The 13587-nt window shown below is 35.5% G+C and overlaps 1 protein-coding gene across 4 annotated transcripts; it reads right to left on the bottom strand.

Moving 5' to 3' along the window:
- Positions 1-820: 820 nt before the first annotated feature.
- On the bottom strand, positions 821-12747 carry LOC108343115 (protein NARROW LEAF 1). 4 transcript variants are annotated; one of them, XM_052872118.1, is made up of 7 exons: positions 12427-12747; positions 10939-11442; positions 9959-10102; positions 8691-8931; positions 7075-7575; positions 1238-1661; positions 821-1146 (listed from the first exon to the last, which is right to left on the bottom strand). In XM_052872118.1, the coding sequence occupies exons 2-7, from the start codon at positions 11428-11430 to the stop codon at positions 1131-1133; spliced, it is 1818 nt and encodes a 605-aa protein (XP_052728078.1). In that variant the 5' UTR covers positions 11431-11442; positions 12427-12747; the 3' UTR covers positions 821-1130. The 4 variants fall into 4 exon arrangements, with proteins under 4 accessions (XP_052728078.1, XP_052728080.1, XP_052728079.1 ...); XM_052872120.1 differs by having other exon boundaries at positions 10905-11442; positions 12427-12745; XM_052872119.1 differs by lacking the exon at positions 12427-12747 and adding an exon at positions 12245-12417.
- Between the last annotated feature and the right edge of the window lie 840 nt (positions 12748-13587).

Here is a 13587-nt window from a genome sequence, read left to right as displayed (position 1 = left end):
ACCTTGTTTTCTCCCTCATATTTTCATCTCTATATATACTCACAAGAAACGAAGGCATGACCATGACATCCATCATCTTCATCTCGTCTCTATGTTGTGTTGTGGGTGAGAACGAAGAAAAGAAAAATAAAATAAAAATATGTTAAGCAGGTTGCATGTATATTGATAAGTCCAAACATGTAATCCGATTGACTGGACCCGACCCGATCATTCCTCATTACTGATTCAATTACCTATACCTATTCTGTCATAATTTGTGGCTGCTTACAAGGTTAAAACGAGGTCACAGTTTTTTCCTCCATTCCCATAAGTTTTTTTCCTGCACCCTTATATAAATAAACTTTCCATTTTATTCTTTTTTAAACTCTGCATCCGAAAATCAAAATCACTTTCAAATTATATAATCCAAAAAATTTCTTCTAAAGAAAAATAGCTCTTAAACCATACAATTCAAAGATCATTTTTTACTTTCAGATGATAAATCCAAAAAGGACAATGGAAACAAAAATGAGGGTGCATGAAGAAACAGTCAACGAAATGTGCCTAATGCAAAGTTGCAACCAAACACTCAATTAGTTCTTTGTGAAGCACAAATTCAAAAGACTGAGCTTGCTATTGAGTCCATTACCTGAGAAAATTACTAACCACAAAATGTGAGCACAAAGAAAATTGAACTCGTCCTTAACATCTCCAACAAAAAGATCGCCATAGGAATTCCATGAAGGGCTAGAAAGTAAATTTCCCCTTGCATAAATACAATAACTGCATAGTAAAAGGAAAAAAAGAAACAAAACTTAAGGCTAACACTATAAACTGAGCATGAGGATAAAACATGATACTAAATAGACCGAAGCTGCTTAACAAGGATATATTTCACATTCCGTTAACTTACAATAGCTGCTTCTCCATCAGGAGTGCTTATAATACAAAGTCTACAAAAGTGGTATAAATCATTCAACACAGAACAAGCTAATTGTCCTCTATAAAATATTATATAACCCACAAGTGAATAATATCACTTTGCTTAAACAAGATTTATAAAAGAGAAAAAAAAGAATAAGAATATCATCCAGAAGTGAACCTTGTTTACCCTTTTCTGCTGAAGCTCCTCCCATGATAGGCACCACATGCTAAGGCCATGCGTTTCTGTAGCATATAGAATGGCCATGCAAATGAGACAGTCGCTTCATCTGGTATATATGCTGCATCTTACTTCATCTTTTAACCTACTACTTACTTTAATTCTTTGATGCAAAAAGAAGGATCTGAGTGCTTTCTTCTCTTCATTTCCGGCTCTCCTAAATGCAAGGAAACAAAATTTTCTTCACCAGGGCCACTCCTAAGTTCAGCTAGACTTTTCAGTTCCATGTCTTCTTTCAGGTAGCTGTGACGTACTGGAGACTTGCCAGCATAACTTGGTATGAATTGGTGTTCTACATTTGGCACTGTTTCAATCTCATTTCTGATATGAAACCCACAGAGCCTTAATGATGGATTGATTCTCTGTGAGGGTTCATCTTCAACTTGAGCATGTGGGATATTCAAGCAAATAGGCTCAAAGCTCTCTTCAAGTTTTTCTTTTATTGTCACAGTTGGAGAGGATTCTGCAACTGTAGAGTCAATTCCAGCAGAGGGACCATTTCTTTGCTCTAGCACCGCAGCTACAAAAATGACATACAAGGAAAGGAAAAGTCAGCTGTAAATGTTCAACAATGAAATAAACCATCATAAGCTAGGATATTTCCACTGACGCTCCAAATCCATTTCTAAAGGTTGGCAAAATGAGCCATGCCTTAAATCCTCTATATATGGCATTCAGTATATATCAGAAGTAGCAAACTTTCAAATTTCATCATATTTTTTCTCATCGGAGCTTGAGATTTTAAGGGGCTTAAAAGTCATTCAGCCATGTGGATGAAAATTAGATATTGTATAATGGGCTGGTAAATTGGACGTTCCATATGATCTGATGGTCTCAATCTGAAGGCTCGCTAAAACAGAGGCCTAATGACCTGCAGCTGGCAGGAGACAATGTGCGGACACAAATGGCTTGGGAGATTCAAAGTTTGGTGTTCTCAATCTGAAGGATCACCAAAACAGCGGCTGAATGGTTAGCAGGAGACACAGTGTGTGCACGCAAATGGCTTGGGAGATCTAATTTGGCAATCATCAGTTAAAAACAATTCTTAGCAAGGGTGTCCAATACTGATTAATGCCAACAAGGAACGTGAGCGGAATAATGTGGAGACAACGCAAATTGGTAAAAGTGATGATCAACAGAAGAATAAACAGCTGGCACAGGATCCAAGGCACATGGGAGTGCGTAAGAGTGAAAGGAAGAGAATAACGAATTCTCTGCTGCAAGATTTTGTAGTACCGTGATAGAAATAGGGCAGCAGTATAGGGAGAGTGGGGGCTGATGTAATTTTTCTCTCTGGTTGTCTTTTCCTTCTTTAGAGGATATTCTCATTCTCTGTTTTTCTGGTTTCTGCATCTGTACTAGCTAATAGCTGATGAGGCCATAGCTTTCCTTCTTATGCATTGTAAGAGATCCATCACCATAGTACCAGTACAGATTACCATCCTGATTTACCCAATTCTCGATACATAACATCCAGCTGCAAATGTTGGCAGCTAGCAGCAGAAAAGTGAGTGTAAGAAGCCACTAAACCAGATGCCAGGAGGATGAAAGGATGAGGTGCTAAGAACTGAAGATGAAACACAGTGAGTGACTACTAACGAGGAAATGAGGGAAATTGTCAACGACATAAAGTAGAGCTCTAGATTTATAGAACTTGGCTCGGCAGCAAAATAGTAACAGGTCATGGAAGAAAATACTGCTACGAAACCATGTTGAAAATATAAGGTTATAGGTAGAGGAAAGAACTTGAGAGAATAAAGCTTAGAAAAAATATTCTCTTGCATATTGTAATGTGTTAAAATGTAAATAAAAAATGATGGCATAAACCTTTATTTATACTAATACTAGATCATAATCCTAACTAAATAAGCAAATAAATCAAGAAATATTGAAACTAATCATATGAGATGATGCCACACACACACACTCTCTTGCATACATACACTCACACACAAACACATATAAACAGGTTTTCTATATTTGAAATTGAAACATTAAAATTACACGAGTTGACAAAAATAAAGACATCAGCCTTAATATCTAAATCAAAAAGCCTCCTTGATCTAGAGTTGAAAGTTGAACCAAAAACAGTAAAGAAAACGGAAGTAGTTGTTTTATATCTAATGAAAAAGAACGAATGGGGGGAAAGACAATAGAGAGAGAGAGAGAGAGAGAGAGAGAGAGAAGAAAATTGATTGAAAATCAAATCAGTAACTCGTTAAAGATTCTGCTCATGAGAATCAGATATAAACAGATGTCTGAACTTTGTCCATAAACGAAGTTGCTTGCTCTTAGATACTTTTAAAATAACAGCATTATCAAATATAGGAAATGATGTTCGAAATTGAGCACACAGGCTGTTTCTTACAAATATGTTTAAATAAAAAATGCAAAAATTATTTCCACATAATGACCCTTGAAATTGAAAGAATAGAAAAATTGGTTGAAGAATACACAATAACCATGATGAATAAAATTGTGGGCAGGGATGATTCTCTAGGACTGTCACGACACCAACAGACTCATGGAAAATCTTGGGACCTGGAAAACTAGCAGGTTCAAACTGATTTATCTGGGAAAGCCTCAAAGAAAATAAATAATTCTAGCGAATTTGAGGGGCCAAGCTAATCTCTCAAGGAAAGCCATGAGATCAACTGCTTTCTCTCATAATGCCCAATACCAAAATGGGAAGATTTGAGTAGAGATTTGAGTAGAGAGACAGTAAACCAAACATTGGCAAAAGAAAATAACAGAGCAGGGCAAAACATAGCAGGTTCTAGGATGAGGATGCCAAATAGAAGTCTAAACAGGTCAGGCTTTGGCAAGGCGAAACATGGCCCACATCATCATTATTATTAAACCTGGGTCTGACTTATTTATCTGTTACATGTACTTTTTCTGAAAGCCTCAGTCTGGCCAGTTTAAAAATCTTTCTTGAAAGTGTTAATGGAAAGGCGTACAAACAAGTCAATAAATCTAACTAGGTCAACAAACCTAAAAACACCAATGGGCTTTGTTCTTTTTTTTCTTTTTCTATTTTATAAATTCATACTAGACATCACTATGTATTTTGATATCTCAGTTATGCTGACATCCTAAAACACAACAATCATTTGCCTTCACATGCAAAAATTTATTAATAAACAAAAAATAAATATACAAAAAACATGGAGGGCTAAACCCATATAATAAAAATCAAACAATTCTAAGCATAGGTAGTTGAAAATTATTATGAAAAAAGTCATGTTGTAACCTAGATGACATCCCATCATACCATTCATACAAAATTTGATTTTCTAACCCTATAGTAGCTAGTTTATCCACACAATGATTATTGCTCTGATAAATATGTGAACTTTTAAACTCCATGTTTTTACAGATTTCCAAACATTTCTGTCACCGTCTTTTAAGAGACCATGGGACAACTTGAATAGAGGAATGGCCCTTGTTCCACATAAATATCTTTTATTTTCTAAAAACTAATACTAAAAAAAATAAGACAGTCAAAAAGCAATAAGCCATTACATTAAAATTGGGTGGACACACAACATAGATAAGTCCTCACCTTGTCTCATTATAAAAAAGGTGAAAAGAAAAAAATCTAAGCTAAAATAATTAAGCAATGAAAAATGTACTACATAAAGGGAAAAAAATGAAAAGTTTCAATCACAATCATTGAAAATTTGTAACTATAAGATGAAAAGGTCATTCCCCACTATACCCTATTTTCCAGCTCCCATGGGACTTGGATTTTCCCCATACAACCCTTCACCATCCACACTATCAGGCTTAGAGCATGGATAATATAGTAAGTGACACTACCTTTCAACGCCTACACTATCTAGGATGAGTTTTGACATCATCTTCTTAGAATTTGGGTTTTGGAACTAATTGAATCCCACCAAACTGATTTTACTGTCTCATAGTCCCGTTCTCCAAACAAAAACTGAAAATACGGAAATTGATCTTTTCTTTGTCCTGGAGAAGGTTCTGGATATACAGTTCTTTTGTTCAATGTTCCAGCCCAAGATCAGTGGGCCGTTTCCTCAGCTCACTTTCTTTTACCAAGACACAAGGTAAATGTTACTAAAATACTTTCTTCTCATCCCCATTGAGATTTCAGGGGGTGTGTAAGACATGTAATAAATGACATGTAATAGTTTCTGCAAGGAAAAGGTATGCTGCTTTGTTTGTATTTGTTAAAATTATGATAGCTATTGTAGTGTACAGCTTACATAAAGGTGTTCTTCAGTGTACCTAGATTTGGGTTAAGGAAGATAGGCCGTAGCATTCCTCTGAGATATGCCTGTACTACACACACACACATCAGCTGAGTATACAAACTGACTTTTATCATTCAACTTCAAGTCGATATCAAAGCACTGTCACCAGTCAACCACTGTCTGCTGTCTCTGGTCACCGGCTGCCACCGCTGTTCTGTCCAGCAAAAGGTTAGGTATGCCTCAAAGAGCATGACCCAACCCTGGTGTTTGCTTAACCAAAGGCTCCACCACGTGCTTTGTTAGGCCCTCATCAAGCACATACACAATAACCAATAATTCTAACAGCCTTAAAGGGTTGGTGACCGAAGGATATACTATAATTTATGGGCTTCACTACTGAGTTGCTTTCTCTCCCATGGCCAAGTTCAGCACAATTAGGCTCTTATGTATAATGCTTGCTATTCGCCATTGGTCACTTCAACTTGACACTAAAAATGGTTTCCTTCAGGGAGATCTTGAGAAGGAAATTTACATGAAACAACCTACCAAATTTGTTGCTAAGGGGCAGTTTGGTCTTGTCCCAGACTTGATTTGATAAATTCAGTCATACTATGCACGCTTTTGGATTGGAACAAAGTGAGGCAGATCATTCAATTTTTCATTGTTCCAACCCAATGCAGAAGCTAAATATAAATCTATGTCTCTAGCCACTTGTAAACTTGTCCTTGAGAGGCCTAGAATTCAACTTATATATTTTAAGCTTGGTGCTTACAATCTATATGCTCCAGGTTGAGGATGAGTATTAAAATTATGTTTGACTATTATTGTGTAGTGATCGGAAAACATAAAGCTGTTTTTGGGTGTACCTAGCTTTAGGCTAAGGAACATAGGTTGTAGCCTTCCTCTTTGAGATATGCTTGTACTCGTCTTTTATATATACACAAACATACATCAGCTGAGTACATACTCACTGGTTTTTATTATTCTAATTCATGTGTAGTGGTGCAGTGGTGTTATGGGAAAGTCACCATTTAATGTCTAGAAATTTCTCAACTCTGGGACAGCAATGGAGTGTTTAAATTTCTGTAATCTGATGTCATTTAATCCTACTTCCATGTATTTCAAATGGATGATCTGTTAGCTGAGGAAACGAATTTGGAGCCAAGCTATTTGAAACATGCTGGTAAAATGCATGGTGGTGGAGATAAAAACTCAGACAAAATTCAAGCTATAAAGATGACACGACAGGAGAAACAGTTAATTTGAAAGAAGAAAAAGAATAATGGAGTTAAAATACAACTTATTAGGGAACTCAGAAGTGGAGTAGTGATTGAACAAATTATTCTAATCATGATCCTAACTAATGAAGACCAGAGAAATTTTGTAACAAATCCTGAGATGAGAAAATATGAAAAATAATCATAAAAAATAGTTTAGAATGTTTTAACAGACTATATAAACTTAAGTCTTTTGCTTGGGGTACCCAAGGAGAAGAAGGTGCTATCCAAGGGTGTGGTCAAGGTTTTGAAGTAACTTTTTGCTTCAAAACCTTCTCATTTGAATATTTCTTCTTGCTATCCAAGGCTGAATTTTATCTTCATTTTCTTTGCCTAGATCATAAAGTTTCAAACAATTGTGAAGTAATAAACACTGGAAAATGCAGACTTTTAATATTGAGGTAACTGCATTATTAAATGAATGTTAGCAAACCTTGGAGTGCTTCATTTGTAGTAATGAGATCAAGTTCAAGGAGATCAAGAAGTCGACCAAGATCAACTCCACTTGTCCAATTTTCTGGGGGTTGACCAACTTTTAGTTTCAATCGACCCCGATTAGCTGTCCCACCCCAGATAATGCCGACAGGACGTGGCTTCTCCCCATTTTGTCCAGTCAAAAGAATAAGGCTTCCACTGTCACCTTCAAGGTCAAATGTCTGCTGGTTCTCACCAACAACAAGAAAATCAGTGAGAAAACAAATCCCCTTCTCATCATTGTACTCTAGGGCATATGCCATTATAGTCCCTGTAGTCAAACCAGAACTTCTTCCGACTTTAACCACTTGTCTTCCAATGAGACTGTTGATTGGAGACTGCAAGTCTATGATGTTTACATCACCAATCTCACCTACACCTTTTACAGTTGTAATTACATTGTTCATATTGAAATCTTCTGCAAATGGGATGAAGGCCCCATCAGCTCGCACAAATGTTTCTGCAAGAATAGAAAATTGTAATGTGCATGTGCATCAGTCAAGGGTTGGGATCCAACAGAATTCTAAGCCAGAATCATAACCAACAAAATCGAAATGAGAATATCATGAATTTGACAATATAAGAACTTAAAACACTACTAAAGTGAAACATCTCCAGGTAGGGTGAAAGAATTAGATTTAGCATATAATGTAATGTTGGGATGAAAATGAAACCAAAATTACACTATAGGGCTCATCAGATCTCAAGCACAACCAAGACAATAGATCAGTGTAGTCATTACTGTGGAGGAACTGCAGGAAGAACACCATGGATTATTCAGCACATTTTTTTCATGTCGAGCAAAACAATATAATGCCTCAAAGAAATAATTAGCAGAAAAACTCCCAACATTACATTTTCTTTCCACCGTAACAGATTTCACTTTTCAAGATAATTCTCTAAACAGAAACATCTCTAACTGTAAAACCATAATTGTTAAAATCTTAGCCTAAGCCTTTCAAATTCTGAGTACAGGTCATTCCCTTAGGAAATTAAGATGTAGCTTTCCTCTATATGGTACTTCTTTACAGTACTCTTTTGCATCTATAACTAAACAGAAACGGGATATAAAGTCTTGGCGTACACATTTTGTATACTCTATTTTACCCTTTGTAACTATTACCGTGTGAACAGTTATTTCTCACCCACAATCTTATTTTTTTATTTAGTCTTTGTTCTCTCTCGTTTACTTCAGTAATTACACTCCCCAAATAATTCATATCCTCCAGCAGCACACCACAAACCACCCACCTATTTATTAATTAACCTTCAGATTTGTCTTTTATTTTTCATTTATTTTTTAAAGGATACAAAGAGGCACAAAGTTCCTCTTTTTCCCAAGTTAGTAGTTTCTAATAAAATCAAAAACACTTTCTAAAGAAAAATCTTGTTATGTAAAGAAACTCAACATCATCATGTAAGCAATAGGAACAAAAGTTTAGTTCCTATTATTTGCATTAAAGACGAGTTAGACCCCAAATTTTAAGATGGACAAATAGCTTGACTGAGAACTTCAGCTTGCTGATCATCACCAGTAAAATATTCATGATAATCTCCAAATTAGAACCACATTACCTGGGTTTGTTCCTGCAAAAATTCCATACCAAAGATCATCAGTAATAAATGATGTTGCCCTCTCAACTGCACCAAGATATACACCAGGTCCGAGACTGGGTGGTAATGGATGAAACATCTTCTGGTTTGGATAGTCTAAATCAACAGCCACATGACGATTTGTTAGAAAGCCAACTTCTCGATTTCCAGTTCGGCTTTTGACAATAGCACCCAATGTCCCATATGTCTCTTGGCTTGCAACCTTAAAGGGGAAGAAATTATAAAGGAAGAAAGGGAAATAATTACCAAGACTTCAGATAGATGCCAGCATTACATGGAGGTTCAAGGTAGGTAATGAGGAGAAGAAATCAATATTTGGAAAAAAGAAAAATAAGAACAAATCCAAGAAAAGCAGTATCTGAGCAAGTTAAAAGTACAAAAACAAATGAAGATGAGTTTAGTACAGCATCGTTTCTTTATCTAGTAAAAGAATAAAGCCGTCTGTCAACAGCACAGCATAACCATCAATGCCCTAAATGGAGAATTATTTGTTTGCAACTATGGCTGCTCGGCCATTTTAGCCACCATTTCATACTTAAGAAATGTATCTAAAGAAATTCATTTCTGTGATGAAAACTATTATCTATGTCCATTAAAAACAAGAAATCTGTAACTTCAATTTAGGTGACTTGATAATACAGGTGCATACAACCATAACGAAAAGCTAGGAACAAGAAAATGCCTTACCCTGAATTGTTAAGAGAAAATCAAGAAATGAAAATTGTCAATTCAGTAATCCCACCAATAATTTTAAGACAGATTTACAGGTTACCAGACACAAATACTTATTATTGGAATACAGTTAATAATAACAACTCTGCCTTTCATCATTCATATGAATACTTCAATCGTACACGAATAACACATCATCGAGAATTTACCATCATAGACCAATGAATGGGTGGAAACATAAAATAAAATCTATAATACGTATAAAAAAATTAATTTATTGTCATGTCATGATTTGAATCAGGAGGAAATGTCATTTTTTTAAAATAAATGCCAATTATATTAACTGGTACCATTATAATCTATTTGGAAAAGGAAAAAGTGCTAAATATCAAAATATATACTACTTTCAACATAAAAATAAAAGGATAAAGACCATAACAGAAAGGATGATAATCTCTTCTCTAGTATCAAATTAATAAACACGATTTTCCTTTTACTTGCATTTAGTACGAAGAAAATGTAATACAGAGGAAATTGATTCTTCAAAGCAGAAGTACCTGAGAACCTGAGCCAACACATGAATCACTTCCTCTTAAGCCATCAGCAAGCTCCGTATATAATTGTTCTTTGCTGGTTTGTGCAGGTGCGCCGTAATAGGAGAACTCCACAACATCCACATCACACCAAACACCTCCTGGTCCCTGTTTCGAAAATTAAGAAATGACTTCAGCATCATTAAATAGAAAAAGCCTCATTGAAAATTACAACAAACTTTAGAATAATAGTGCTAAAGTTCCATTATTGATTTAACATGGTAACTTTGGAGGAAAATACACTTTATAATAAGTTAGGTTAGCACCAAAAGAAATAAGTATGCTTACTGGTCATCCATAAAATATGTCTAAATAAATTGCCAAAAACTAAAAAGAAAGAACACATTGTAGTTTGGTAGACTATTCTATCAGCATTCGATATCCAAAACATGTAGAAAAATTTTATGTTAATGCAACCAGATTTCCATACACATAATTTGAGAAAAGCTTATTTTTTTATACTAGAAAATTCTTAATCATTTTCTGATAAGAGACCATCGTAGGCCAAAAGTAACTAAATGATATTGACTGTGCTTTATAAGCATGTGGAGAAGTATACTGCTTTTAGCCTTAATAACACATTCATTGGGTATCCCAAGAATTTCTGAATAACCAGCACCTGTTTCTTATGTTAAATCATTGTTTATTTGCAACATCATCCTGAAAAGTTAAAAAGAATAGTGAAAAGTTTTAGCAAGCCAACATTTTAAAAATTTCCCATATCTACTAGTATCTATCGTATTTTCTCTTTTTCTCCATTCATAAATCCACAAACCATAGTAGCAATACGTTACCTATTTCTAAAATACTAAATACATAATACAAAGACAACCAAATTGAAACAACAAAGGTAAAACATCAATAATTTTATTGAAAAGTGTGAGGAGATGCACTAAAGCCATGTAGAAACCTGCAACATAGCCAGAAGAACCAAAATTCCCCACCTCAAGGGCAGCAGGTAGGCACTGAACATGGTTGAGCCATTGCCTGTGAACTTTGTGGGCAACGAAGACAAGAATTGCTGGAATATCAGTCAAAAGACCTCCTCTAATTCGAAATCCAATTGCAGTGCCCAGACTGAACCTGCGTAAGATCTTGCTATGAAATGCCCTAATAGTCATCAATTCAAGCAAGGTAGTAGCCTGCTGTCCTGTTGGCAATCCACCCAAAGTTTCAGGCAGCACACCCTTTTGAAGGTTCCCAAAATAGTTGGCTCTATCTTCTGCTGCATCATTCCAGCGACTCAATGTAGGCCATGAAAAGTAGGCAGCGTTGCTCTCAGAATGCTGGGTACCTCCAGCAAAAGGTTGCAAGTGTGAAGGACTAGATGAAGGGTTAAGATGACCATAGTAGCTCCTTTCCAGGTCCAGAGCGGACTCCTCTGATTGCGTCGATCCAGAATGATGAGCTCTTAAGTCCAATCGGTTCTGATTCATCGGTCAATTCTCCTACATCACACCAAACGTATCTTCAATAAAATTCAAAAATGAAAGACCCGGATCCAATTATTCAAATGAAAAACACCATGACCTTTATACTCAAACTACAAAGTTTTTTCAATTAACAAACCAGTTTCAACATAGGTGGAGAAAATAGTTCAGAGAACATATTTTATACAGGTTTATCTATTGGCTTATACAGAAGAAAATCGTTCACACAAAGTAAACGTCATCAGGATAAAATAAACCTAACAAGTGAAAAATTACTATTTCATGAACATAATATAAACAGCATAAACGGGAATGCCCCAGTACATCTCAACTAGAATAAGTTTTCACAAAATATAAGAAAAAAATCAACACACAAGCAAAATACAAACTAAGGGAAATCGAGATCATTAGGCAAGTTCTTTGGTTGTAAAGGCCAGTGCATCTACAGAAATTTATCATGGGAAGACATAAAATATAAGGTCTCAAGTATAACAGTGGTACTCTAGAGTAATCGATTATACATTTTCATTCAAAACATCAACACCTCTTTGGCACTACATCAAAATATTGGGACTGCAATCCCCTTAAAGCCAAAGCCATACCAAATCTTCAACTGATGTATTCAAAATGAACCCACCAGAAGAAAAACTATAGGAAACAAGCGACTCATCATGAAGTGAACAAAAGAGAATCCAGAATCTCCACATGCATTAACAGCCTAGAAATCCGAACCCCATCACAAGCTAGATGCTTTCATCGGAATAGAGAAAGAGAAATTAAAACAAAGCAAACAAAGAAAGCCATTCCAAGAAATAGGTACCCAAAATGGAACAATGGCCGAACAGTGTGTGCAATAACAGACCCGTCCCAGAAAGAAAGAAAAAACAAACTCAAATCTTCTCAGCTCAGGCCCAACCAGTGCGAAAACAAAACGCAACCCCTTCTTCGAAAAGGGTTGCGAAAAAGATAGAATTTTTGCAGGCCCAACCAGAAAAAACTCACCGATCAGCAATGTTGGAGCAATGGAAATGGAGTCGAAAAAAAGGAGCTTGAAGGTTTTCATGCCCTAGTACATGTAAATACTGTATCAATCATCTAGGAGATTAAGATTGCAGAAAAAGGGTATCTCTTGGTCAGAGCAAAGTCCAATAGGGTGCATTAGAATAGTGAGAAGGATTCCCAAGCTTGGCTGTGTCGTGCAGAGTGTGAGAGGGAGGATTGAGAGAGAGAGAGAGAGAGAGAGAGAGAGAGAGAGAGAGAGAGAGAGAGGAGAGAGAAAGAGAAAGAATGGTGATGATGATGATGAAAGAGCACTAGCTAATAGCTATACTTGTGGATTGTCAAAAGCATTAATATATGTGTATGTAGTATCTACCATCTAGTATGTTACATGCCAATACAATAAACTATGTATTATTAATATTAATTCTTTTAACCCTTTTCTGGTGTTTATAAATTAATATTTAAAAAGTGTTTGAGCTATGGAGATCCTATTCCCGTCACAGGTAACAATTATGAGTGGGAAATTTTAATGGAGGAGACATGGGCACCCAGGCAATAAGGAAAATAATATACATTTATTGGATACAGATGATATGATATTTATGAATTTATTTATGTGGGTGGGGTTTAGGGGGCCATCCTTGTTTGCTCCCCAAAAGTTGCACATCCTTTCAATCTTAATAATTCATTTCTCATCTTTCTATCTATTTACCTATAAACAAAATTCAGCCTACCCAACACACAAGAAGGAAAATTTATATAAATTTTTGTCTATTCCACTCCCTTCTTTCCTCACATGCTCATACCTTAATTTTCTTTCAAAATTTATATAAATGCAAGTTACATATTCAATAAATATAAAAATATTATGATATGACATTAGCAAGAACTTGTATTTGTGGTTTATCGTTCACCATCAAGTGTTCTTGAAAACAAGTGCATCTTCGTTGCTGCATAATATAATATACAAGTTAAGTGATTCAAGGCCTTGTAAAGCACATACCAATTTATATTAAAAAAACTGTTGGCACGATTTTATCTATTAATCATATCCACTAATTTATTTCTTTAGTGTGACCACATTATTATGTTTGGTTAAGAAAGCATGTAATGAATTTTATCTTTCTGTTCCTATATTTTGGAATGAACTCAGTGTTGAAG

Source organism: Vigna angularis, chromosome 1, assembly GCF_016808095.1.
Source record: "Vigna angularis cultivar LongXiaoDou No.4 chromosome 1, ASM1680809v1, whole genome shotgun sequence".
Taxonomy (NCBI): domain Eukaryota; kingdom Viridiplantae; phylum Streptophyta; class Magnoliopsida; order Fabales; family Fabaceae; genus Vigna; species Vigna angularis.
The sequence above is the reverse complement of the archived record's forward strand: the minus strand, read 5'-3'. Positions and strand labels throughout refer to the sequence as shown.

Bases quoted from the DNA above. Each gene is read 5' to 3' on its own strand.
- LOC108343115 (XM_052872118.1), bottom strand. From the start codon at position 11,430: ATGAATCAGAACCGATTGGACTTAAGAGCTCATCATTCTGGATCGACG. The intron at 7,576-8,690 runs GTAATGTGGTTC...CTATTCTTGCAG, and splicing joins TTTTGCAGGAACAAACCCAG to AAACATTTGTGCGAGCTGAT. The intron at 1,662-7,074 runs GTTTGCTAACAT...TCATTTTTGTAG, and splicing joins TACAAATGAAGCACTCCAAG to CTGCGGTGCTAGAGCAAAGA.